Here is a 26,715-nt window from a genome sequence, read left to right on the forward strand (position 1 = left end):
AGAGAAAACATCTATGGTGTATCTTTTTATATAGACTTAAAGCCCATAGTTATCTCTCCAAACCGCGACAGTGAGTACCTAGTTTTGGAAAACCATAGGTTTCAAGAAATAGTTATCCCGTCTGACGTGGATCCTAAGGTTCTAGTTTTTACAAATACCTGCGACTCAATGTGCTTATATTTTTCTAATATTCCGCTTTGAATGTCACACGTAAGAGGCTCAATTTTCACAAATATATTGTTTTCATCTTACGTGACTCGAAGGCAGTAATTTTAAAAAATAAATCTCCAATCCCTTATTGTTTAAGGATCTTATATAATGAAACACTCTTCGATTCATTTTTTTTTGTTAAAATGCAAACTTTTCATATGATTATATTTTATTATACACAAAAAAGGAAGTTAATAAGATGTGATGATAAAACGAGATATTCTTTTTATGTAAGGGGTGTGGATAATTTCTTCATTTTGTTAGAGACACGTGACCTTTTGATTTAGAAATATGGTTATAGATATTAACTGTCAGTTAACTTCAGCTAACAGTTGTAGGTGAATTTGTTAATTACAAGATAATTATTTATAATTTTGTAAAAGCCATTACAGGTATTGTTATTCTAGGAGTTTCCTAATCATTATCAACTTTGTGTCAGCCAAAAGATATGTTAGGAACTGAAGTGTAGTTCTCCATTAGCACGTTATACAATAATAAATTATTAAACTATAATTATAAATCATGATTAATTATAAATCATGATTAAGAAAAAAAAAAACTAAAGATCTCAAAGATTAGGCCTTTAATGCGCGCTTTGACTATCATCTCTTATCAGTGTATGAACATCTCTTCGAATTTTCAATCGTGTGGAGAAAGTCTTACCTCTTGAGCTACTTTAGAAAAGAAAGACGCAAAACTAGTCAAAACTCTAGTTTGACTTTTCCGGTTTTAGGATTCTGGTTTTCCATTTTGTTTTGTGAGGGTTTTTGTTTTCGGTTTCCTTCTTTTCTAAAGTAGGTTCTCAAGATACACATGTTAAAATGATGTTAAAAGGATGAAAAAAAACGAAACAAATACTATGTATAAGAACTAAAATTTCAAAGGGAAAATAATTACTTAAAACTATGGTTTGAGATATTATAATCGATTCAAGCAAGTTGCTCTACCGACTCTCTTATGACAAGTACATTTCTAACAAGTACCAGTAACAATTCAGCAGTAGCCGAAGTATAAGAGAGGGAGTAACAATTCAGCAGTAGCCGAAGTATAAGAGAGGGAGAGAGAGAGAGAGAGAGAGAGAACGAATACAATAATTTTTTTTGGGTAACGGTAAGATCTTAAATCTAGTCCTTGTAGTAGAGGTGGTGCTTGCTCCCGTCTCAGTGGTAATGTTGGTGGTGGTGATGGTGGAAGTGGTTGTGACTGAACAAGAAACAGCTTGTAGTCATGAAGTGGTATAGATTGATTTGTATTTCATATTTTTTTTGCGCTCAAATGTTTTTCACAATTTTTACATGAAATAATGAAAACTTACATAATGGAACTATAATACATTCTCACCTTTTTCACATGTTATAAAGAGTAGGGTGGGAAAATCTTAAGTAACACAAACAAAACTACAATCTCGTCGAACTCTTTCTTGTTTTTGTTGTCTGTTGTTGTCGATCTTTCCCAGCCCTTTGTCGAGTCTTTAAGCTAGAAGAAAGCACAATCATAATAGTGATAACTTATAATATGATTGCGGATCGAGGTAGTGAAGTTGTAGAAGAATCATAATTTCGACTTACGAATAACTATCAAAAAGATATAGTGATGAAGATGATCGACAGTAGAAGTTGTCGAGCAATTTGGAGTTACTCGAATGCAAGTCGTTGAGTTCCAACCAATGATGCATATAGACCATCTTTTGCTAATAACTGCGAGTGGGTACCCAACTCTGCAATCTTGCCATCAGAACACAAAGCTATTTGATGTGCATTTTGAACCGTGCTTAACCGATGAGCGATAACCAAAGTTGTTCTTCCTTTCATTAAAAGGTTAAGTGCATCCTGGACTAACTTCTCACTTACTGTGTCTAAAGCACTTGTTGCCTACATAACAAAACAATTTCGAAGGATTAACACATGAAGAGTGCAACTTTTGTAACCAAATTTTTAACATTAGTCAACATAACTCCTATAATAGGACCCACGAAAGTGCCCTATCTTAAAAAGATTTTTAGAGCAAGATACCGCTTCAGAAACAGTTAAGAGAAGCGGTCATGATTCACAACAAGGAGTTTAACCCAGTGGGTTTGAACAAAAGGTCAACCCGTCGTTGATACATAATGAGGTTAGTGAGGTTAGGTTTATGGCCTCACTCGCCCAAACACATGGTTGGTCTTACCATGTGATTAGAGATGAGGGATTATGGCCAATTTAGCCATCCTTCTGACCATAGCCCTACCACCGGTTTTGTGCTGTAATCTTCTTGAGCAGTGTTAGGTCGACAATTTCGAACTCCTATATATTGATATAAATTGAGTAGCATAAAAGAAGATACCTCATCGAGTATCAGAATTGGAGCATTCTTGAGCAGAGCTCTGGCAATGGCAATTCTCTGCACATCAGTTAAGCTCAACTTCAACACTATCTAAATGTTTTACTGTTACCAAAACTTTGTTTTTTTCTTTAAACTTACCTGTCGTTGTCCTCCACTCAAGAGGCCTCCACGCTCACCTACTTGTGTGTCGTAACCCTTCAATCAAACAAAACTCGTCAGCGGTAAGAGAAAGGGATGAATAACCATCACAAAAATATCGAAGAAAACAAAACCTGAGGAAGGGAAATTATGAACTCATGAGCATTAGCAGCCTTGGCTGCTTTTATAACATCATCCTTAGAGACGTTATCATCTGGCAGACCATACGCGATATTTTCTCCAACAGAAACCGAGAATAGCACAGGTTCCTATGTCAAGTTTTCAGAAATGAATTTACCTTCATTAGTACACGAAGATTGAAATTTAACGAATTCTTCTAACAAAAAACAAATGGTGGAAAGTGTCCTTCTCTATAAATCATTTTTCGAACACGGAATCGGCCAAAAAAAGTTTACGTGCTAAAAGTTAAACTCAAAAAAAACAAAGAAATACCTTGACTAGAATATGTTGAATTGTGAAATCAAGTACATGTGTTTTGATCAATTTACCTGATTCACTATAGAGACAACACGAGCCCATTCACTCTTATTAAATGTTCGGACATCCTCGCCTGCTACAGTTATGCGACCTCTGGTCGGCTGCGGAAAACAAAGTGTGGATGGTAAATTCATACTACTATTTCCATGATTAACGAAATCAACTTTAAAAAACGGAAATTATACCTCATAGAAACGAGCCAATAGTTGTACTATTGTACTTTTTCCTGCTCCACTGGAACCCACAAGAGCCGTTATGGTTCCACATTTAAGCCTTAAGCTAATGCCGTTTAGGACTTCCACATCGGGCCTCAGAGGATACGAGAAATGAACATCTAGAAAAGAAACATGAGTTCTTTTACTTTGACAGATGAATAAGAACTCGTATGAACAAACACAGCTCAATAGAATTCAAGGACTAAAATTCAACTCAACATAAACTAAGACACCACATTTTCTACAAACTTCGAAGAAAACGTAGCCTTTCACCAAAAGATGAATACGATTTGTTATGGAGCTGCGAAACTTATATTAAGCATATGAGGATGATGGGAACAAAATATGCAACCAGAAAAATACCTTCTAGAGAAATGTCGCCGTTCCAAGCTATGTTACACCCATTAGTAAGGGATTTCAAGTCCGACATGTAATGTGTGCTTAGATCTGTTTTCTCTGTGGACTCATCATTTTTGTATATTCCTAGACTGTCAGTATAGGCATCTTTTTTACGAAGTTCTCTTTCTAAGCCATAAGCAAGGGATTTATCAATTTCTGTCCCAGATAAGAAAGAGTTAATCCGCTCCACTGCAGCAAGACTTCCGCGTAGATCACCAAATGTGTTAACCAACCCTTGCACCTGAACCGGTTCCGAAGTTTTAGCAACATAAAGGATGAATATGGTCAAAATGGATTGGTAAAATAACTCACAGCGAAAGTCAAGGTGAAGGTGTATCCGATAAAAGATGCTACAGTCCCAACAGATAATTCACCCTGTACGAAATTCATACGAACACTTCAGATTTCAAACAAGTGGTTTTGTATCAGTAGATAGTATAGTTGCAAACCCTAAAAGTCCAAAACAAAGCGCTTTCGGAGAAAGCATATCAGCTTTTCTGTCCATGAAGTCCTGATTGTATTCATTAACCATATCTGTAGATCGCGATCAAACAAAGGATAGGTACTAGAAGTGGAAATCCTTACCGCTTTCACCTTACTTCCACCGAGGCAGTATAAAGACATCAATGAAATGTAGATTACTACTCGAGTGAGGGACTCATTTGCCGATTTGAAAGTTCCAAGCTTTATGCCACTAGTCTTGTAGCCTAGAATCTGTCGAGCTCAAATCCATAGAAACTTAATACTTGTAGAGGACTTAAATAATTTTTTTTATTAGTGAAAACATCATCAACTTACTTGTTTGCCAAACATCGACATTTGACGTTTTTCCCCACCAAAGGATCTGACCTACAAGTACAAAACAGTAGGAAATATTTATCCTGGAGAATCTGGCCTTTCAGAACTATGAAGCTACTTTTCAGTAAGTTCTCGTGTCGAATAATCTCGGTCACTTTAGCGGGTATGTGAAAGCTTTCTTATGTACTTGCGGAATTGTGAGACCATAAGATAAGACTCTCTGTTAACATTAAAAGTAGAAAACTGTAAGTAAGATAAAGGACCTAATAACTAGACGAGAATCTGTGTGTGCGCGGCTATATCCCTGTTTAGTGCACCTTCTTCACTCTATATTGGAGACGAGTAGGGCACCAATTATCACGGTGTCCATGTTAAATAGATTGAAATTACATTTGCAAATATTTCTAGATAGGCGTCGTTATCACAATACAAACTCGGACAATTTTAAAAACTTACTGTTCGAATGGCTGAAAATGTTTCACTTGCACAATCAGACATAGATGCTTGGGCCATCCCATGTGCTTTGAAGACAGGTATAGTGGACCTCTTGTATAGAGCTGTTGAGGTATGAGATTATGTCAATAGCAAGTACATAAACATAAAATCAAAGAAGACGCATAAGTAGAGTAGAGTAAGGATGAATAAACCTTTAAGGAAGCAACTAAACATGTGTTTAGAAATTTTGAAGTACAAGAAGAAAAATGAGTCATTGTTATGGAGAAAAGGTTAACAAAAATATGAGCTAATACAGTGCTCGCTGACATCAACAAGAAAATGTTTGACACTGATGAACAAAAGTAGTCATAAATTGGTAGAAAATCTCATGTGTCCAGAAAACATAACTTAAAAAATCATGAATTCAAATAGGTAATTCATATATCTTGGTCAAGTCAAAACACGATATATAGAACTAAGAAGCCCAAATTGTACGGCCTCTGTTACAAATTTCATACTCTGGTAATAGATTGCGGAAGAACTTGAAAAACTAAACATGCAAAATTTTAGTGGGAATATTGGATTTCGAACTAAGATGGTTTCGCAAACAAAACCATCAGTGATACCTAACAATGCAGAAAAAAAATTCTTACCTACTAAAAGGGAGACGGAAAATATTAGTAGCCCCAAAATAGGAGCAAGTTGAGGGGCAAGCGTAAAAAGAATGAATATTGTACCTCCAACCTGCAACAGCAGAGATGCATTTCACAATCAAATCTTTAAAGTTGGAGATAGCAAAGTAGACCTGTGTAAGCTTAGGGACATAACCAAATACCCAACAGACATGCAAAATAGAACAGAGCGTAAAGCTCACATTTGGTTAGTATAGAGTAGCTTGCCTCAGAAATTGCTCTAAAACCGCGATCACGTGATATATTTTCACTGACAACATCTTTTAGGGCACCTAAATCAGATGTTATCAACCCTGTCAGTTCTCCAACCTGTATAAGACAATAAAATAAATGTGTCGTTCAGTGGTCTAGAGATACGAGGATAACAGCTTTTAGTGGCATCTAGCTAACCATGAAACTACAAATACACAAACATGATTAAATGATAGAGTATCTAGACAGTAGAATAAGTCCCTGTCAAGCACAGTATTGGACTTGTGGGAGGACATGGATTTATATCTCTCTAAGGAGAAGGTGCAAAAGAACCGTCCCGTCATTTCACTTGGTTAACGAGAAAATAAAGAGTTAACTCTCGCACCCATATATTAGTTTAAATCTCCACTTCACCAAACAACTAACAACTTTCCAGCAGACTATGCACATCTACTTCCTACACTGACAAATTACTCAGTGTACAATTTACGTATCACAGGCTGCCAGCAGACAATCAGTTTATTCAAGCAACCCTAGGCAAGTAAGACTTATTAACAACTACAGATTAATTTTCCCCACAAGGTTGTCTCTTAAAACATACTTTCCTCGATAATACGTGCATGCCAGATATTTAGATACAAACATAAAGCACAAATTTTCCCAGACTACTAAAATCTGACATGATCAAGTTACTACTTTGAAACTATACTGAGTTAGAGCATTGGTCAAACAAATGTACAAATCTTGCTTGTGAATCATAATTGTAAACTATACTACAAAAGAAAAAAAAAAACTGCCATACTGCCCATACCTTGTAGCGGTCAAAAAACTCCACCTGCAGTAAGAAATAACACAAAATGGTAAGTTTCAAAAGGACAAAAAAATACTTCAATATGGATTGGGGGATGCTCCGCCATACAACCAGTGATCACAATGTCAAAATTGTAGAATGACACTTCGAATATATTCACAATTAATTTAGTAATCTAAAGAGCTAAAGAAACCAAATATCATTGTCAAGAAATAAAAGTACTTGGGGAGCTTGGCTTAATCGATTCTCACATGATTTCTTAGGGTCTAAACCAACTAGCTTACCTTTTGGATTAATATTCTTCTGAAGGCACGTGCTCTTAATGCGGCCATCACATCCTCCCAGATGCTAGTCATATTTATAACGAAAAGAACGGTGAAAATAGGCTCCATAACGTAAAGTACTCCAACCTTACTGAGCAATTGCCACAAAGGCTCTGGTCTTGCTCCTATGAGCACTTCGAAAAATTGTCCTGCAAATTTAGCATCACCGGTCAGTAAAAGAATATGAAGTGAGGATTTACAATTTTCAATTGAAGGATAAGGTAATTATCCCTGATTAAACATCAGTAATGGATAGAGAAGTTATCATATATGCATCTTTGTGAAAGGAGGGGATAATTATTACTCCTAAGTTCATAGTAACCCCAGAGTCCCAGACAAAAGAAAAGAGGAAAAAAACATCAAGGCCCTTGCATAAAAAGCAGTGGCGGCCGAATTTTTTTTTACGTGAAAGGTAAAAAATTGAGGCTACTACTTTAATGTGGGGCAACCTAGTGGAAGAGACTTAAACCACCACCTCCGGCCACCACCTGCACAAACTTAACACCACCACCATCTTCACCTTCACCACCCACCATCTTCACAATTAACAACCCACCATCTTCTCGTTCACCATCTTCATCTCCATATTCACCAGCCCCATCCCCCTCTCTCTCTCTCTTTCTATTATAATAACCGCTCTCCAGCCAGCACGCCGGCAGAGGGGCTTTTCCCCTTTGATTACAAATGATGGTGGTTGATGGAGAAGATGAAGATAGTGGTGGTTAATGGTGCGGATGGTTGATAGTGAGGATGAAGATGGAAGCTAGTTTGTGGTGGCGTGAGGTCATTGGTGATTAAAGGTCCTTAATCCAAACTTAACTTAGTGGCTGATCAACTAGTGAATTATGAACTCAAATTCCATCTTCATAAACATTGAACTTTTATCAAATTTGTTACATAATTCAAAATAAAACAAATTTAACCCAAAATCAAAGCTTTCCCACAATTTCTGAAAACCCATAAACTCAAATTACAAAATTCACTAATGAAATCAAAGAGAGAAAGAGATATAAATATATATAGTACCTGAAAAAATAGGCATAGAAAGAGTACAAGAAGTACAACCAACAAGAGCACCAACTGAAACAGCAAGCCTTAATTTATGCCGAACCATAAGACTCCAAACAAAACCCCAACTAATAGCACTTGAAGATCGACTAATTTCACTAGAAGAATCCAAACCCTCTAATTTAGGTTCACTATCACTAATATTAGAATCAGATGCAGGAGCAGCTACATAAGAATTCACAGAGAATTTCAATCTTCTTCTTGATTTAGAAGAGAAACTTGATTGTGAATGATAGGGTAAATGATTTACAGAGAGAAGTTTTAATGGTTGGGGAGAAAATGAGAAGTTTAATTTGGGGGTTTTGAGAAAGGAATGATTTTGGCGTCTGAAAAGAGTTTGGGTAATTGAGAAATGGGGATTTGTAGTTGAAGCCATTAGAGTGAGAGATGGAATTGTTAGGGATGAATGAATTGATTTTTCGCGGTTTTTTATGTAGTGAACTAGTAGTTGAGAAAATCTTCAACCACTATTTTCTTCAACTCTTGAGCCGTTGGATTTTTGTACTCTACCTTATTATGGATGGGTAGAAAGCTAGGGCTTTTTCAATCCAAAATTGAAGGCATGAAAATTACTCACTTTTTTTTATTTTTTTAAAATGGAAGCAAAAGTAGTGCCATTTTATTTTAAATGAAATAACATATGGTCCTCATAGCAAGTTGGGGTGAACATGGGTCGGCCACATCAATGAGATCGAACCCATCCAAACGAACTATTTGATTTTTGAGTGGGGTGAACGTTCTTTTCGATCGCCTCCATCAAAAAGCTTACCAACTATAAATGACTTCTTTTGGTTTTGACTTCAATTTTTAAAAACTGCCCAAGTCGAACAGATCAATATATAACAAATTAATATATTATAACAAATTAATAATCTAGCGTGGATTGTAATCTAACCAATTAGTAGCGGAAAAAAAAACTAGAAGGCCACTACACAGTCTGTACGAGAGAAAAGTGCCAACGTACGCAGGTCATAGCGAATTGGCAGGGTAACGGTCAAAATTTTATGTCGACTGAACGTCGGTTAACCAACCGACAAGTATGGCCCTTCTAAATGTGTGATCGGTATTAGTGAAAGAATAAACCCGACTTCATTTTCAGATGTTATAAACCATCGGATTTTATAGACTTATGATGGTCGTTAGATATAGAAGACCATAACGACCTTAAAGCCCAGTTCTTTACAACTACCTCCCTAAGCAACCGTAATTCTCTTTTTCTCTTTTGTTCCAAGCTCCCAGTAAGTAAACCTAAATTCCGAACCTGAACGGTTGTCGACTACAAGTCTTGAGACTCTTTGTATGGGCCAAAACACGTTATCAGGAGCACCCCCGTGAAATCCACGATTAATGGGCCCACATGAGGGTCAAACTCATAAACCAAATGACAAATGGGTATGTCCCATTCATCTTCAAGCATCATGGGTGGCTCGCGCATTGAACAAAGAAGTTGGCCCTAGATAAAGAAGACAGCCCTGGACAAAAAGATTGGTCGTTATTTCCTAAGCGGACATTTGTCTCCTATGCCTGTTGAGGCGTTACTATTATTCAAGATAATGGTTGGCCAAGGATATCATCCCCATATCCGTTGGATGAGAGTTACAATATTTGTATTCATGAAGATAGCTTCATGTGTTACCGCACTCATGACAACATCTCACCACAAGGTGGCAATTGACCAAAGGAGACAGTCGGACGACTTCAACTATCGATTAAATCATCCAATTACGAGGAACAACACCCGACATCCAACTTTTGGGGAACCAATCGACTACTTTCTCTCACCAAGATCACCTAACCCTCTAGTAAACAACTTACGTTCACTTTGTCAAGGAAGACGACTAATCTTCCCCTCTCCAGATGACCACCTGGTCAAGAAAGACGACTGATCTTTCTCTCTCCGGACGACCACCTGATCAGGGAAGGCGACTGATCTTTCTCTCTTTTGACAACTGTTTTATCAAGGAGGATGGTTGACCTTCATCACTCCTAACGATCTCAAGAAACAAGTATTTTATCTCACTCGGTGACCAGAGAACTAGGCAAGCATACACCCGGTTGTATCACCTTTTCTCTCAACGATCGTCTTACTCAGATAACATATTTATCTCGATAGCTCAAACTCTAGTTTACAATTTGTATTCAATATTTGTCAAGTTTACTGACTTCACCATCGGAGCCCCCTTAGGCCGGCACCATCCCGGTGCCCCAAGGATCTTACGGTCACGTGTGTTTTATCTTTTGTCACAGGTTAAGCCCAAAAACGTCATCGGTACCCATAAAAATACTAACAGGTGAAGGTTTAACTTACGGTCAGTGACCCGGTTCTCTTGACTTCTTGACCCGCGATTTCGATCCCTCACACTCTTCAGTCTCTCTTTGATTTCTCCATCTAGAATGGAATCTCTGATCATCTTAGGTCTTTTCCTTCTCCATTTATATTCTCCTCCCTCTGAATCTTCCCATCCATTAGAAATTTTGCATCGAGCATCGTACTAAGAAGGCTTGTATAACTTTGTGTGATGTTTTTCTTTGAATCTTCAGTCTTACTAGTTCGATGCATGCTTAGTTACTTACTGGTTTCATTCATACTTACTGGCTTGATTCATAGTTGTTGTTTGAGGGTTGCTTCACGCAAACGAAAATGAAATTATAAGTTTTAATTTGTAACTTGTTACTGGAAAGCCCAAACCGAGACCGTCTGGTGTTCGACTAACCCGGTAAAATAAATGGTATTGGACGGTCAATGGACAAACAATTCTTGAAAGTGACCGCCTAAATAAATAGGTAGTCACCAACATTTTATGTCTGAGTCAACCGATTTGATGAAGTTAGAGTCCGGTATAGACCGACCCAGATCGATTCCCACCACTATAACGAATCAAGTTTTTAAAATCATATAGAATAGTTTTATGATTAACTTTATATTTGAACTTAGAACACCTCCAATGCAAAACTTTAAAAAAAAAAATTATTTGGCTCATGTGTTGAGTCTCAATTAAGATTCTCTTTCATATGTGGCTAACTTGAGTGTCTCTAATTCAAGTCCTTCTCCAATGCAACACTCTAAAAAACTCTAATAGATACACATGTCATACATACATTTAATATGAAAAAGTGGTTGAGTAAGAAAGACTTTCTATTGGTCCAAAAATTAAATTTGATGACTAGGACACTTAAGACTCTCAAAAGAGATCTCAAAATTAGAGTTTCTAGTTGAGACATCTTAAAACTTAATGCTTCCACGTCATCTTAAGATCTCAATTGAATTTTGCATTGGAGAGATTTTTTCTCAAAAAAAACTCTAAATTCCTGACACTTAAGATTTTAAGATTGAGTCTTGCATTGGAGATGCTCTTACAACTTTTTGTTTTTATGTCAAAAACTAAAAGTAAAAGCGTAAAAGTTTAATCAATTTTTAGTTGATTAAGTTTGGTTGTATCGATCAATTGAACTCAATCAAGTTGAATCCAACCAAGTTGAAATAATTTGGGTGACTATTTGATCGGGTTAGTGTCTACTGGCGGTTTAGTAAAACCACTAAGGATTGGACCAAAAATAGCCGACCGATCGTCCGTAACAACAAGATTATTTTGAAGAAACAATTATTACAAACACTTTAACAAACAAAAAGTTACAAACATACGATTGTTCGCCTTCCTTTATGGTGTGGCTATTTGTTATTTACTACGATAGATTTCAACTTAAGCATCAAGTTCTTATGAGAGACCATTTATCCTCCGAACATTAGGTCATAGATTTCCACAACTAATTCCCTTTTGGGAACACAAAGATTGCAAAAGGACAAACAGTTTTAATTTATGAAATAAAGAATTTCAAATATTTATATTAAAAACTCAACTGACGATTCGACAATAAAAACCTAACAGTTTATTGATTGTTGCAATTGAAATCGTACCGTTCATGAATGTGTTTGTGTGTAAAAGAAGTCGACAGGGACCGAAGAAAGTTGCAAAAGAGGAAGAAGCATGTCGGGGGTAATATCGGTCAATATTTGCGTATGGGGAAACGCCGTCTCACGTTTTCAGTTAGTTTTAAGGGGGTCAACCCTAATGGAACATTAAAAAGGGGGCAACCTCAGTTGCCTATAAATCCTAAAAAGTCCCACGAATAAACCCTAAATCATTATCACCTTCCTCTTCTCTGACGAGTCGTTCTTTTTCCCTCATCGCCATCTCTCTGTAATTCATCATCTCCCACACGATGTCTGAGCAACCCAATATCGATACCAAGGTATGTCTGAGCATCAAGGGGGCAACCCTTTCTCTCTCTCTCTCTCTCTCTAGATTGTAATTCTTGATTTTGGTTGATACCCAGTTTCTAATTTCGAGTTCACTGAAGTTTGTTAGTCTAAATTTAATCCAATTTGAAGTTCAATTTAACCTAATTTCTTCATATCTAACTAAGGGGAGGTGTAGTTTTTCTTGTTAGATTTCTAATAAGTGTATTTAATTTGTCGATTCAGGAGGAGACACCAGAAGATCTTGAAAGAAAGAAAAAGAAGGAAGAAAAGGTGTTTCTTAGATACCCACATTTTAATTAAATCTCATTTACTTTGATTGTTTACCTACTAATGTTAAAATCTGAATTTCAATGTTCTGGGTTAGGCGAGAGAGAAAGAATTGAAGAAACTTAAGGCTCAACAAAAAGCAGAAGCAGCAAAACTTCAGGTATATTAGGTTTCAATACGTAATGCTGGCGGGTATTGTTTTATTTAGATCGTTTTGTAAGAAGTTGTTTTATCACTATAGGCACAAAAAGCAGCAAACCCAAAAAAGAGTGAAAGGAAAAATGTAAAGAGAGACGCGGGGGAAGAAAACCCCGAAGATTATGTTGATCCAGATACTAATCCTGGTGAGAAGAAACATCTTTCTCGTCAAATGGCTAAGCAATATAGTCCAGCTGCTGTTGAGAAATCGTAAGTTCAAATTTCGTTTAAGTACTACATAAGTTAACTTGACTTCTCCTTGGTAAACTATACTTATGTGTGTTTCTGTTGTAGATGGTACGCGTGGTGGGAGAAATCAGGTTTATTTGTCGCAGATGCCAATAGTTCGAAACCTCCTTTTGTGATTGTGAGTTTCTGGAAGAAAACCAATATATTGGATTTGATTTTGTTGCTGTTGTCAGTTTGTCATGCTTTATAGGTGTTCGTTTTTGTATTTAATCACTGAATAGCAGGGATATCGCGTCTCCTGTATTTTTTAAGATTCAGTAAAAATTGCAAATTGTTTTGAATCCACAGTAGTTTTGCTTTTCAATTGGAAATCATCTACTGGTCGATTATATAGGATTATGATTTCCATATATTATATGGTGGGTGACACTGGTTTTGTTGCTAGATATGAGGTTATGTGGAATCACTAAGTGTTTGGTATCAACCACGCTATAAAACTAGGGGTTTGACAACTTCATTTTCCTAAAACTCAATTTGAAATTGATGTGATTCTAGAACTCAGCAATTAGTTGCATTCATCTTATAGGAGAACTCTTTACTGTAACATTAAATATTTGATTAACATAATAAAATGGTGCTGAGTGGTGAAGGTTACGTGGTAGTGGCAAGATAAGTTATTCTTTCTTGTAGTAGTATCAAGTATTTATATGTCTAAATAGTCATTGTAAGAACTTCCGACTTTAAATTTCTCGTATGCCACGGAAAAAGTGAAGGATGTAAGACTATGCTTGGGGGTTGCCTTTTATGGAGTATAATATTATTCCAATAACCTACATCTATGTGGTCTTTTGCAGGTTTTGCCACCACCCAATGTGACTGGTGCCCTACATATCGGTCATGCTCTTACGGCTGCCATACAGGTTTCGAGCTTTTACGTTTCTTTTTCTATTACTTCTATTTCATAATATTGATTTTTTTTTCTTTTGTTTGCTAATGCAGGACACGATCATCCGTTGGAGGCGGATGTCAGGATACAATGTTTTGTGGATTCCAGGAATGGACCATGCTGGCATAGCAACACAGGTTCCTCCTTTCTCTCTTTTGCTCTTTTTCTTACTTGTCCAGTTTTGTTTTTCTTATTTATTAAGGTTGGTTACATGATTTTATGTATATTTTAACTCTATCTAGTGTTTAACTGTAAATTAGTTTATTTCACATCTCTGTTCTGTTAGAAAAAAACGCATGCTTTTGCGTGTCTGAGCAAAAGACAACTTATGAATGAAAATATTTTCTAATATGATGAACAGTTTTCGGCTTGTTTAACTGCAATAACATTTTCTAATATGGAGACACACGCTTTTGCGTTGTCTTTTTTTGTGTGAATACTGATTGCTAGTACACACGATCTGGAGAGCAAACCAAAATCTCCTTTTATGTGTAACTAATGATGTTATGTCGAGCAATGTTTAATGTTTTGAACTTTCAATGTCATGCAGGTTGTTGTGGAGAAAAAGTTAATGCGTGAAAGTAATTTGACTAGGCATGATGTTGGGCGTGAAAGATTTGTTTCAGAAGTGAGTTTTCATGAGTTGATCCCAACTTTAGGAGAAATTCTCGAGTACTTATAACTTGTTCGTTGTGCTGTTTCTTAATCTCCTGTGGATCTTTGACGTTTCTAAAGGTTTGGAAGTGGAAAAACGAATATGGAGGTACCATATTAAATCAGGAGCGGCGGTTAGGTGCATCTCTTGACTGGTCTCGTGAGGTTAGAGATTCTTTACATTTCTGATCAATTTGAAGCATTTATTTGTCTAGTAAGAATAGCATACTCTTTCTTCCCATAAGCTAATTATACTTACTCGCATTTTCCCATTTTTCTTTTATTTCTCTTTCTCAACAGTGCTTCACAATGGATGAGAAAAGATCAAAGGCGGTGACTGAAGGTTTTGTTCGACTTTTTAGAGATAAACTTATCTATAGGTATTCTTGACAAATAAATTTTTGTACCTTCTTTATTTGCCTGCATGTGTTATGTAGCAAATAACGATCATATAGCTCACTTTAATAACGATCTGCAAGATTTTTCTTCCAGTGATAAAAAACCAGCAATTTTTATTTGGTATTTGTTTTATCAGGAACAACCGGATTGTGAACTGGGATTGCATCCTGAGGACGGCAATATCTGAGATTGAAGTATGATAATGATATTCAAAGGATTCAAGTAACTAACTTCCTGGGCATTCAAATTCCTGAGATCTGACATTGCTTTGTTTTATAGGTAGACTACAAGGATATAAAAGAAAGGACTCTGTTAAAGGTACCTGGGTATGCAGATCCAGTGGAATTTGGTGTTTTAACGTCTTTTGCTTACCCTCTGGAAGGAGAATTGGGTGAAATAGTTGTTGCCACAACAAGAGTAGAAACGATGCTAGGTGATACTGGTATTGCCGTACATCCTAATGATGAGCGATACAGTCATCTACGTGGTAAGCATGCGATTCATCCATTCAATGGAAGGCTATTGCCCATTGTTTTCGATGATGTAATTGTTGATCCAAAGTTTGGTACTGGTGCTGTTAAGGTAAATTGTAACTCTTTGAGCGACTGTTAATCAATTTTGGCCATCTAAAATAGTTTCTGTTGTTTTCTAATCTTCGCCCCTTTTTAATATACTAATCATTATTCTTCATGGTTCTTGCCAGATCACACCGGCTCACGATCCAAATGATTTCGGAGTTGGAGAACGGCATGATCTTGAGTTTATAAATATCTTCACAGATGATGGAAAAATAAATAGCAATGGTGGTTCAGAGTTTGTGGGTATGCCACGATTCAGAGCTCGTGTTGCTGTTATTGAAGCATTGCAGAAGAAGGTAGTCTTGCAACTCAATGTCTCATTGTATATTTGTATAATCTTGTAATTGAACATTCTGGCATCTATCTATACTTAGTCATAGCAATTTTAGCTAATTTGTTTCTTAGTCCTGGGAAGTATGTTTATCCTAATTGAAGTCTCTTTTTAGGGTCTTTACAGAGGGGCGCAGAACAATGATATGCGTCTTGGCGTTTGTTCCAGAACTAATGATGTTGTGGAACCGATGATAAAACCACAATGGTTTGTTAATTGTAAGGATATGGGAAAGCAAGCTCTTGATGCTGTTATGGATAACAACAATAAAAAGATAGAGATCATTCCAAAGCATTATAATGCTGAGTGGAACAGGTGCCAGTTGAATGATATACTCCTTCCCTAATTTTGAAAAATGAAATCAAAAGAACTATCAATTTAAATCGAAATATCTTAATTTTGGGAAATATAGTCTAACTGGTGGTAATTATTCTAGATGGTTGGAAAAAATCCATGATTGGTGCATCTCGAGGCAGCTTTGGTGGGGACACCGAATTCCAGCTTGGTATGTTACATTGGAAGATGACCAAACAGATGAGTTTGGCTCAAACCCAGAGCACTGGGTGGTTGGGAGGAACGAAGAGGAAGCTCTTTCTGAGGCGAACAAAATCTTTGGTGGAAAGAAATTTCAGATGGCACAAGATCCTGATGTGTTAGATACCTGGTTTTCTTCTGGAATATTTCCATTATCTGTACTGGGTTGGCCAGATAACACCGACGATCTAAAGGCATTTTATCCAACTTCAGTTCTTGAAACTGGACACGACATTCTCTTCTTCTGGGTTGCTCGCATGGTAATGCTGGGAATGCAACTCGGAGGTGATGTGCCGTTTAGAAAAGTAAGTAGAATATTCCTATAAAAGTCCTGTAGATGCACGAGGAATCAAAATTATTGCTAAAAAAACTCCTAATCTAGTTAAGATTCCCTTGTAAAATAATACTAAATGCTAAGGATACATTGAAAATTGTTTGTAGGTATACTTGCATCCAATGATTCGTGATGCACATGGCCGTAAAATGTCAAAGTCGTTGGGGAATGTTATTGATCCCCTCGAAGTAATAAATGGGATATCCTTGGAAGGCCTCCACAAAAGGCTGGAAGAGGGTAACCTTGATCCTAATGAACTCGTTGTTGCCAAAGAAGGACAAGTCAAAGACTTCCCTAATGGTATTGCTGAATGTGGAGCAGATGCTCTTCGTTTCGCCCTAGTTTCATACACAGCTCAGGTTCTATTATCTGCTCATAGTCTTCTGTTTTTTTTTCTAATATATTTTCCTTGGACGTGTTAAATACTTATTTGTTTATGTATTGTTTTTTCAGTCAGACAAGATAAATTTGGATATCCAAAGAGTAGTTGGTTACAGGCAATGGTGTAACAAACTATGGAACGCTATCCGATTTGCCATGACCAAGCTTGGAGATAATTACATTCCTCCCTCGAGTCTAGCAGTGGAGTCTATGCCTTTCAGCTGCAAGTGGATATTATCTGTACTGAACAAAGCCATATCTAAGATCGTGTCAGCTCTTGAATCTTACGAGTTTTCTGATGCATCTAGTGCAGTATATTCGTGGTGGCAATTCCAATTATGTGACATGTTTATTGAAGCAGTTAAACCTTACTTCGCTGGGGATAATCCCAGGTTTGAATCTGAAAGGAAAGCTGCACGTGATACTCTGTGGGTATGTTTGGACAATGGGTTGCGATTGCTCCATCCATTTATGCCATTCGTAACCGAAGAATTATGGCAGCGTCTTCCTCAAGCAGCCGGAACCAGCGCCAAGAAGGGATCAATAATGGTTTCCGATTACCCTTCAGTTGTTAAGGTGAGATTGTTATCCACAATGATGAACAAGATGAATGTGTTTAGTAATAGATTTTGGGTGGTTCTCTCAGAAATGAACTCCTGCTTAGGATCCTCATCGATCCGTTTTTTCTTGATTGTTTTGATGTCTTTGGAGTCGTGGTTTCCATACTTATTTGTATATAAGTTGATAATCCTCTGATCGGCTTAATTCCCATACCCTTTTCCCGTGTACATTTCCGGTGTGATGGTTACTTCATTGATTTTGCAGCATCTGATTTGTGTGGATCTTGTCTAACAGGAATGGACAAACGAAACAGTTGAGTATGAGATGGATCTCGTTGAATCTACAGTGAAATCACTTAGATCTCTTCGTTCTCAGTTATCTCCAAATGAAAGACACGAAAGGTATAAATCCAACGTTTCAATTGTTTTAATTGAACCGATTAGATTTTCAGTTCTACTCATTAGTTTTGCCCGCTTCAGCATTTTAGTGGATCTAAAATTGGATTAAGGCACTGGTAATGGTGACGACTTAAATATTTGACTTCGTATTTCTTTTTTCAGACGACCCTCTTTTGTGGTTTCCCGGAAGGACGCTGTAGCAGAGATCATTAGAAGCCGTGAACTTGAGATATCAACTCTTGGCTCTATATCATCTTTAGAGGTTAGTTTATTCTCCATATTTCCATATCAATATGTTTTATAGCAACTAAAAATCTTCATATCTGGTCGAACTTTTTGCAGGTTCTGGGCGAGAACGACAACAGACTTGCCCAGTGTGCTGTTGATGTTGTAAACGAACATCTTTCCGTTTATCTCCTACTGCAAGGATCACTAAATGCAGAAGCCGAACGTGAAAAGCTCCTTAAAAAGAAAGATGAGATACTAAGGTAAGACTTTTTCCATTTATTCCAACTATCTCAAACACTAAGAACTAATCCGCATTCGACCTACGAAAGTTGTTTTTGAATTTCGGAATTGACATTTCTATCCGACTCTTCGCGCCCTCTAATCATCTATGTATTCGACAGGCAACAAGAAAGCTTGACGCAGAAGATGAGTGCATCTGGTTATAAACAGAAGGTTCCAAAACATGTTGATGACGAGAATATTGCGAAGTTAGAGAAGCTGGTGCAAGAACTTAAGATTGTTGATGAAGCAAGCAAGAAATTGGAACATATCATCGCCGAAGGTAATTAATAGAATAATCTCACATCAGTTCTGACTAGGTTTTACCTTGACTTTGTAATGTGCAGAGTGAAAATGATCTTAAAAAATTGAAACAGAAGTTTTGGATTTTTTTTTTAATTGTTCAATGTGATTGAATTTTAACTTTTTTTTTTCTGTTATAAACAGAAGTTTTGTTTGGTTATTGAACTTGATCTCGTAATTGCATTTTGGTGACTTACAATGGAAATTCAGTTGCCGACCACTTTAAATTTCCGGTTCAATTTATTTCGAACCTATCTAATCTGACTAGCTGAACCTGAAAATATACAATTAATTCCAAGGTGCTTTTTTTTTACTGGAGTAATACTTGAGTTGAAAGGGGTGGGCTTGAGTCCAGTTATTGAATCATATTTGGTTTCGAGTTTACTGTTTTTGACTAGAGTAACTTCACTTAAAGTTACTAAAGTTCAAAACAGTGTGGTCGTGTCAAGTTTTGTTCACAAATTCGGCTCGAGCTCACCTATTTTAATTCCACTATCTTGACTTGTAGAGTTGAAATTGGTGGGGCGAGCCAAATAAAGTTCACATGTTTCGGTACATAGACACGAACTATAATGGCTTTCGAGAAAACATTATCCTAAGAAAACGTTGTACCTCGTTGTTATACCTCGTTGGAAACGGAATTATTTTTAGAACTTCATTCATGGTGTATTTTTAGAACTTCATTCATGGTGTGTTGCGACAAAGAACACACTTCTCGTACTTGGATTCAACTCTATATGTCAAATGTTGTTGATTCTGAAGTTTGAAATCGGACTGATGTAATTGTATTAGATTACTAATAAAGTTTCGGTACATAGACACGAACTATAATGGCTTTCGAGAAAACATTATCCTAAGAAAACGTTGTACCTCGTTGTTATACCTCGTTGGAAACGGAATTATTTTTAGAACTTCATTCATGGTGTGTTGCGACAAAGAACACACTTCTCGTACTTGGATTCAACTCTATATGTCAAATGTTGTTGATTCTGAAGTTTGAAATCGGACTGATGTAATTGTATTAGATTACTAATAAAGTTTGTATTCCGAAGTAAGAAATATATTAAGAAAAGCAAAGGTTTTTCTTCCTTACAAAAGAACCCTCCAAAACGTAAACAACAAAAGAATGAAAAAGAGACAATTTTCTACCTTCTAAATTTCATTGAGTAAAAGTAGTTTTTACCTTTCTCAATTGTATACTCTTTTCTTTTGTTTATCACCTTGGCTTCAACCGTAACAACAAACAACTCAAACCCTTTCCCTACCTTCTTCTCCTCTCTATATTTTTCCCATTTAACATCACCAGAACACAAACCAAAGAGGAAATTTTCAGACTAAGGGCCTCTTTTCTTCATCCTCATTGTAGTTTTCTATCTGGTTTTTCTCGTCTCGGAAAGAAGATTTCATTGAGATTTCCTTATTAGGAGGAGGATGTCTTGCCATAGTAACCTTGTTTTCGGGCAACATCTTCAATACAATGCCCATGGCTATGAGTAGAAGCCCCGTTCCGTGTTGTTCTGTTAATGGCTTCGTAAATATAAGGTATGACAATAACAGTGTTACTGCTTTCCTTGCGGTTGTTATCTGCAAGGACAGAGTTTGATTAATATGGTTGGTGTGTGTGTGGGGGAGAGAGAGAGAATGAGAGAGATTACCATAGCAGTCGTAGCAGCACCAAAGATTGCAATGAGGGACAACACAGATACTTGGCCCACAAAGGTAGCCATAGCTTCAAATACCAGTACTCCGTATACGTATGGATGCTGCACGGAAACAAATTGAAGATGTTAATTTTCATTTTTCAATTCGAAATTACAAAACTACTCTATTTGCCACAAATTTCACGTCCTCGTTAAGAGGACCGTCTTGTCAAAATTAATTGTTCAAGTGAGGTCAAACGTTCTAGGATTGTGTATTTTATTTTCCTCCTAGACCCTATAAAAGCTAACACAAGTGAGGAATGTAATCCAAGAAAAGTTCCACAACTTCAAAAAATATTATTAATGGCCGATATAATAATAATAATAATAAAGGATCATTTATGGTGGTATGAGTAGAGTCATCAATGCTTTAAGTCAGATCACTTCTTTCGTGCCCGGTGAAGTGGTTGGAATCCAAGTGCTGTAGGTCCTGATATTTTTTGGGGTTTAGCTACACACATCCCCATTTGATAATCACCATCACTGGGAGAGGACTCTCTGACAGTGTCCGAAGCGAACTTCGAGGGAGTTGGCCTAGAATGGTCCTTAGTGCTACCAGTGTGCATTTAAGTTATTGAATTTGGTTGTATAGAAAATGTACTGGTATTATCAATGGAGAAGCAGATACAATAAAAATACTATGAATGTTTGTAAGCTTTCATTTACCTGATAACATGAAGTCCAGGCTTTAAAGAGCTCTCCTGTTAAAAGCATTGGCGGAATCAAGAAAGGCAACCCAACAACAGTAGAACAGAATAACATCTCCATCTGTAGTGTTCTCAGAGAGAGAGAGAGAATGTGTGAGAATAGTCCCAAATGGGAGCAAGCCAATCTAGCAACCAAGAATATAATGTCTAGGTCCTCCCCACTCACTGGCAAATGGTTTTGAGTTGGATGACCCCGAACTTAACAGAAAGAAAGAGAGAGAGTCGAATTAAGTAATAAACCACTATTTCCATCAACCCATATTAATTTCAGTTTTCAACTTTCATATAAAAGTAAAGGTGGAAATGATGATCACATGAGTTGTTTCAATATTTTATGGTAAAAGTTACTTATTGTAAATTAACCAAAAAGAATATTTCTTTTCTTGATAAAAATAAAGAACTCACATTTTCCATGAACTACTTTTCACTTAGTTTTAGTACTCACATAAACGTAATGAATTGAAAAATGCTAATTACCTGAGTTGTTTCAGGATTCATGGTAAAAATTGCTTCTTGCAAATTACCAAGAAATGCATCCATTACAAGAGCTCCCGATACCATTACAACACCAATCATACTGAAGTTAGGAGATGTATTAGCATCCGCTAATGTGAAAAGGATTAATCCGATTACCAAGAGAATAGCTGAAATGTATTCGTGGAGTGGGTATTTCCGTCTTAGACCCGGAATGAAAGCTCCCATTATCATCACTGGCAAAACCTGAATTACCGAAGTTGTTTAACTCACAAATCAGGTAAAAACTCACACGAAAAGTTCTTCCGCAAACGTTTAATTACATCAATGAAAAGAACTGGCGATACAGCCTAATTACCGGCGCGATCCAACACCATCTAATCGTGTGGCCCCGTGAACTAGGCCAATGGAGCCCCCCAAGATCCATAAAAAGAATTTCAAATTACGAATAACTAGCCAAAGGAGGAAGAATTGAGCTTGTAAAATGACACAATATCGATAAGAATTTATAGTAAGAAACTAGTGATAGGAAATTCATCAAAATCAAGTTTCAAAAAGAAATCATTTCAACAATTTGACCTAACTTGGGATTAGTCCATAGAGTCCAAATGGGATTTCGCCAAACTTTTTAAATGAAAACAAGACAAAAACAAACTTTGATTTTTCGGAAACCATTAGTTGACTTGACTCTATAATCACTCATAACTACAAAACAAAGAAAAGCAACCTATAGTTTATAATTAAAAAAAAAAAAAACCCATAATTCTCTTAACTAAGATCATATAGATATTAATTCAAAAGTCAAGTAAACCTAAAAAAATCAAAATCAATTTTACCTTAGTGGATTTGAACATAAGCTGAGCTGGGTAATTGAGAAAAGCCAAAGATCCTTTAGTTAATCCATGGGAACCCATAAGAACAGCAGAGAGCTTCCAATAAGTCTTCCATGGATTCACCATTTGTTTTGTGGTAAACCCTTGTAAGTAAATTAGTACCAAATACACAAAACCTTGTACAAATGTAAAATACCAACCATAGCTGCAACAAAACAAACCACAAACATACCATCATCATCAAAACCTAAAAAAAAATATGAAATTGAAACACAGTAGTTAGTTTTGATACCTGAATTGAAGTCTATTATACACATATTCCTGAAACAAATGCAATAAAATTAAGTTGAAACGGTCAACTAAGAAAGGATTAAAAAGTCAAAATTCCTAGTCAAGGTATAAAAAAAAAAAAATCAAAATTTCCCCAAAACCTTGCTGAGATTTCCATGGGGGAGTTCTAAGAATGAACCCTAAGATGGATTAAACATGGGAAATTTTCTTTATGCAAGAATTAGTTGAATATAAACCCTAAATTTTACTATTTGTGAACTAAGAAGAAGAAAAAAGGGTTTCTGAGAAAAGGGTTGTGAAAATAAATTAGAACTAACCTCACAAACGCCATTAACGAGGTACCCAAAGAAAAACCCAGAAGAACAAATAAGAAATTGTTGCCAAATAGGTCTACTAGTTAGAGAAATCCCAAACAAAGACCTAACTTGTTCTTCGTTCTTCATTTTCTCTGTAATTTCCTTCAATGAGAAAAAAAGAAAGAAGGAAGAAGAAAGGGGATTGTGAGAAGTGATTTTTAAGGAGAGAAAGAGGAAAGGGTGTGGTTTAGAAGGGGAAGATAATATTGGGTTTGCATGTCAAAGAGGATATACAAGTAAAGAAATTAAAAAGGGGATTACTATTTTATCAAACTAACAAGGAAGGTATCACCATAGACAAGGAAAGAGAGAGAGGTTTTAATTTCCTTTTTTATTTTTGGCGGAGATTTTCTCTCTCTAGACTTTTATAGAAAGAAAGAGAGAGAGAGAGAGAGGAGGGAGGGGTGTCACTATTTAAAAACAGGTGGCGCATAAATTGAACCCATGGTAAGGGGCTATATATTTAGGCACAACTAGCTAGTTAATTAGTTGTGTATTACTCTAAAATTATTAAAACAATTGTTGATTTTGTTCTTGACAGTTTTCATTCACCCTCAAAAGTAGTTTGATGGTTTTTTTTAGGGTTATTTCCTTAATGGCCCCCTACTTTGTGACCAGCTTCCTGTCTAGCCCCCTACTTTAGGAGAAATGTCCATATGGCCCCCTCCCGTTATAACACCGTTACTCTCTCTCTTCCATTTCTTTTCTCTCTCCTACAACATGTTTTCTCTCTCTGCCACCTCGTTAAAACCTGCCAACTCATCATCTTCTCCGGGAAGGTCGCCGGCAAACCTAAAAAAAAAAAATTTTTTTTTCATCTCTCCTCTCTCTCTCTCTAAAAGAAAAAATAAATAAATAAATTTCACCTCCCTCTCCGGAGTTTAGAGAGAGAGAGAGGGAGGTGAAAAAAAAAAAATTTTTTTTTTAGAGAGAGGGAGGTGAAAAAAAAATAAAAAATTCGTGAGGTTATTAATGTCATTTGTTCCAATAACTTCTAAATCCATGTTAAGAAAAAAAAAAGACACCTCGTCTACGATACAATTTTTTGGTGTAGGGATCCGGTATTTATTATAGAACAAAAAAGTCACAAACATAATTTTCAGCAGAGGTGAAAATTCTGATTATCGAAACTGCGTTATTAAGAGTATAAGTCATGGGTATAATAAAACTGTTCCATAAAAGTTATGAACGTATTCTATCTTTGTGATGCATCTAAACTAAATAATGTACGATGTACATGATTATCTATCGTAATTATGTTATTTTGAAAGATAAATTTTTGTATCTGTATATTTAAGATTATAAATCGTACATGATTATCTATCGTAATAATGTTATTTTAGAAGATAAATTTTTGTATCTCTATGTTTAAGATTGTAGATATTTTATTTTCTATTGTCCAATCAAAGCCATTGAAGTTGATATGTATACCAGTTAGGCTAAGTAGGCCCCCACGACGGCTACAATAGATTTTAGTGCCTACAAAGTCAAGATGTCAATATCTAGAGTCAACCCAAAGGGATTGGGTCAAATCAAAGTACTGAGTACTAAATAGTCCCTAAAAATGATTAATTGGCTTGTTTATCTCCAAATTTGATCAATAAACTATTTTGTCCACTAATATTTTTAGACTAATAATCCTTCTTATATAAAATACTTGCGACTGTTTATGTATCAACAACCCAACGGTGGTAGTTCGTCCTTTGAAAGACATGCTCTCAACAAAAATATTCTTTTTTTTAACTTTCTTTTGTTGAAATATGTTCTTTCTTTTAATTATTCGTACGTGTGTAATCATTGTATATTATAAGAATAAAATACATCGCATAATTACATTACTTACATTCACATAGATAAGAAAAAAACTACAAAATAGTTTCTTAACAGATTATGCAGAACAACTCTAAACAAATTACTTAGTTTCTTCTAATTATTGTCATTATTATATAATAATTACTATCATTATTATCGTGATTAATATGAAGGGTAATTTGTTGTTCTTTATTTTTCATTTTTTGGTGTCTTACTTCCTATCTAAAATTCTTTTGCCTTTTTTTTCCAATTTTATTTTGTTTTGAGTGTAATGTTTATTTGAAATTGATAAACATTAAATACATATAATGTTTATTTAAAATTATGGCCGTGAGGAATATTTATGTTTATTGTCAACAGTATTTAAATATAGATTAAACTCTAAATTTACAGCTAATGTGGTTGTGATTATAGAGGAAGATGTTGACTTTATTTTACGTGTAATGGAATGAATAAACAAAAGAAGCAACGGTCCTTGAAATTGAAGATTTACTGGGAATGAAAGCAAAGTTGTTTATAATTGTTAATTACTCAAATTAATGAGATTACTTTGTAAATTAAAGTGTTAATTTAAAATTATGTTGACCCAACCAAAATTTCAGTACCAAATGTCAAAGTTTGTGCAAAATGGTTTGGCCTTTGAGAAATTGTGAGCCCCAAAATACTAAGAAAACAAAATTAAAAATGAATAAATTAAGAAATACTAATAAATGGCCATTGGGCATTTAAAAATAGGGCAACCTAGCTAATATGGTTGTCTCACAATCAAAACTGTTGTAGTCATGAAAGAATTAGGTAAGTTACTCAAAATCAGAATACTCTACTGAAACGAAAAAATTACAACAATTTTACAATAGTCAAGCCATTTGTGTGATAGGACTCCCACCTCTCTTCTCTTCTACCACAAGCCACAATTGGTGGAAGTTGCATAACCCATATGAAGTGGGTGCCAGTAGTGTTTCTGATGGGTGCTCTTAAAACTTTCCTAACGGATCTTGATTTACTTATTAGGGCCTATTATTTTATTTATAAGCAGCTCCATCCGATCAAGAAAACAGAAAATAATAAGGGACAATCATAGAAAGACTATTCAAAATAGAAAGTGAGTCTGAGAGAGTATAACTTAGAAGACAGACGCGTATAGGATAAGTTAGGACTTAGGAGCATAAGAATTGATCACCAAACTAATGGAGAGAAAAGAAGGCTCAGACATTAGAACAGGAGAACCTATATATGGACTAGTCTAACATGACAAATTTGGATGAAACCTATATATATGGACTATTCCAACATGACAAATTTGGATGAAAACTCGTGGTTACGATATTGTACAAATTTGTACACAGCTTTACACAAGTCGTAGAATCCTAAATTTTTGGTAGAGCAGCATCAGTCAACACACTTCGAAAATCAGAAGCGAAGTCGTTGGGAACCTGCTTCCTTAACTCGCGAAAAAAGCATGCAACTTATTATAGAAATACACATATGGGGTCCATCATCATATAAACATTAGTGAGAAAGTAAAAGTGAATTTATTTTATTCCTTTTTTTTTTTTTTGTTGAAATTGAATTTATTTTATTCATTAATCTAAACATCTAA

The 26,715-nt window shown here is 35.9% G+C and overlaps 3 protein-coding genes across 4 annotated transcripts; 1 reads left to right on the plus strand and 2 right to left on the minus strand.

The window, feature by feature from the left end:
- Positions 1-1,432: 1,432 nt before the first annotated feature.
- On the minus strand, positions 1,433-8,711 carry ABCB28 (non-intrinsic ABC protein 8). 2 transcript variants are annotated; one of them, XR_015227143.1, is made up of 17 exons: positions 8,060-8,699; positions 6,995-7,182; positions 6,711-6,734; positions 5,915-6,016; positions 5,669-5,759; positions 5,037-5,137; positions 4,581-4,631; positions 4,368-4,496; positions 4,095-4,157; positions 3,747-4,023; positions 3,354-3,502; positions 3,180-3,269; positions 2,805-2,939; positions 2,671-2,727; positions 2,533-2,589; positions 1,779-2,081; positions 1,433-1,686 (listed from the first exon to the last, which is right to left on the minus strand). XR_015227143.1 is itself a non-coding variant. In XM_086645038.1 (16 exons), exons 1-16 carry the CDS (start codon positions 8,475-8,477, stop codon positions 1,845-1,847), a joined length of 2,169 nt encoding a protein of 722 aa, XP_086501164.1. In that variant the 5' UTR covers positions 8,478-8,711; the 3' UTR covers positions 1,433-1,844. The 2 variants fall into 2 exon arrangements, 1 of the variants encoding a protein (XP_086501164.1); XM_086645038.1 differs by having other exon boundaries at positions 1,433-2,081; positions 8,060-8,711.
- Positions 8,712-11,847: 3,136 nt separating this feature from the next.
- On the plus strand, positions 11,848-19,147 carry TWN2 (valyl-tRNA synthetase / valine-tRNA ligase (VALRS)). Its single transcript, XM_086648210.1, has 21 exons — positions 11,848-12,352; positions 12,585-12,632; positions 12,727-12,789; positions 12,871-13,037; positions 13,122-13,194; positions 13,871-13,936; positions 14,016-14,099; positions 14,513-14,590; positions 14,698-14,781; positions 14,917-14,996; positions 15,152-15,209; positions 15,295-15,597; positions 15,719-15,889; positions 16,040-16,239; positions 16,361-16,763; positions 16,900-17,151; positions 17,246-17,749; positions 18,029-18,135; positions 18,295-18,394; positions 18,475-18,620; positions 18,762-19,147. The coding sequence occupies exons 1-21, from the start codon at positions 12,323-12,325 to the stop codon at positions 18,928-18,930; spliced, it is 3,186 nt and encodes a 1,061-aa protein (XP_086504336.1). The 5' UTR covers positions 11,848-12,322; the 3' UTR covers positions 18,931-19,147.
- Positions 19,148-19,980: 833 nt separating this feature from the next.
- LOC147535234 (UDP-galactose/UDP-glucose transporter 2-like) lies at positions 19,981-23,736 on the minus strand. The gene is made up of 7 exons (XM_086648212.1): positions 23,265-23,736; positions 22,949-22,977; positions 22,660-22,861; positions 21,827-22,069; positions 21,309-21,410; positions 20,598-20,705; positions 19,981-20,526 (listed from the first exon to the last, which is right to left on the minus strand). Exons 1-7 carry the CDS (start codon positions 23,388-23,390, stop codon positions 20,272-20,274), a joined length of 1,065 nt encoding a protein of 354 aa, XP_086504338.1. The 5' UTR covers positions 23,391-23,736; the 3' UTR covers positions 19,981-20,271.
- Between the last annotated feature and the right edge of the window lie 2,979 nt (positions 23,737-26,715).

The sequence above is a fragment of the Eschscholzia californica genome, unplaced genomic scaffold, assembly GCF_041429995.1.
Source record: "Eschscholzia californica isolate CP2 unplaced genomic scaffold, dmEscCali1.0.p SCAF_6, whole genome shotgun sequence".
Lineage (NCBI taxonomy): Eukaryota > Viridiplantae > Streptophyta > Magnoliopsida > Ranunculales > Papaveraceae > Eschscholzia > Eschscholzia californica.

Excerpts from the sequence above, each read along its gene's own strand:
- ABCB28 (XM_086645038.1), bottom strand. The coding sequence starts at position 8,477 with ATGGCTTCAACTACAAATCCCCATTTCTCAATTACCCAAACTCTTTTC. Across the intron at positions 6,735-6,994 it reads GAAGAATATTAATCCAAAAG|GTGGAGTTTTTTGACCGCTA; the intron begins GTAAGCTAGTTG and ends TTCTTACTGCAG. Across the intron at positions 4,024-4,094 it reads CCTTCACCTTGACTTTCGCT|GTGCAAGGGTTGGTTAACAC; the intron begins GTGAGTTATTTT and ends GAACCGGTTCAG.
- TWN2 (XM_086648210.1), top strand. The coding sequence starts at position 12,323 with ATGTCTGAGCAACCCAATATCGATACCAAG. Across the intron at positions 12,353-12,584 it reads AACCCAATATCGATACCAAG|GAGGAGACACCAGAAGATCT; the intron begins GTATGTCTGAGC and ends TTGTCGATTCAG. Across the intron at positions 14,782-14,916 it reads CTCTTGACTGGTCTCGTGAG|TGCTTCACAATGGATGAGAA; the intron begins GTTAGAGATTCT and ends CTTTCTCAACAG.
- LOC147535234 (XM_086648212.1), bottom strand. The coding sequence starts at position 23,390 with ATGAAGAACGAAGAACAAGTTAGGTCTTTGTTTGGGATTTCTCTAACT. Across the intron at positions 22,978-23,264 it reads TCGTTAATGGCGTTTGTGAG|GAATATGTGTATAATAGACT; the intron begins GTTAGTTCTAAT and ends CATTTGTTTCAG. Across the intron at positions 21,411-21,826 it reads TGAATCCTGAAACAACTCAG|ATGGAGATGTTATTCTGTTC; the intron begins GTAATTAGCATT and ends AGAACACTACAG.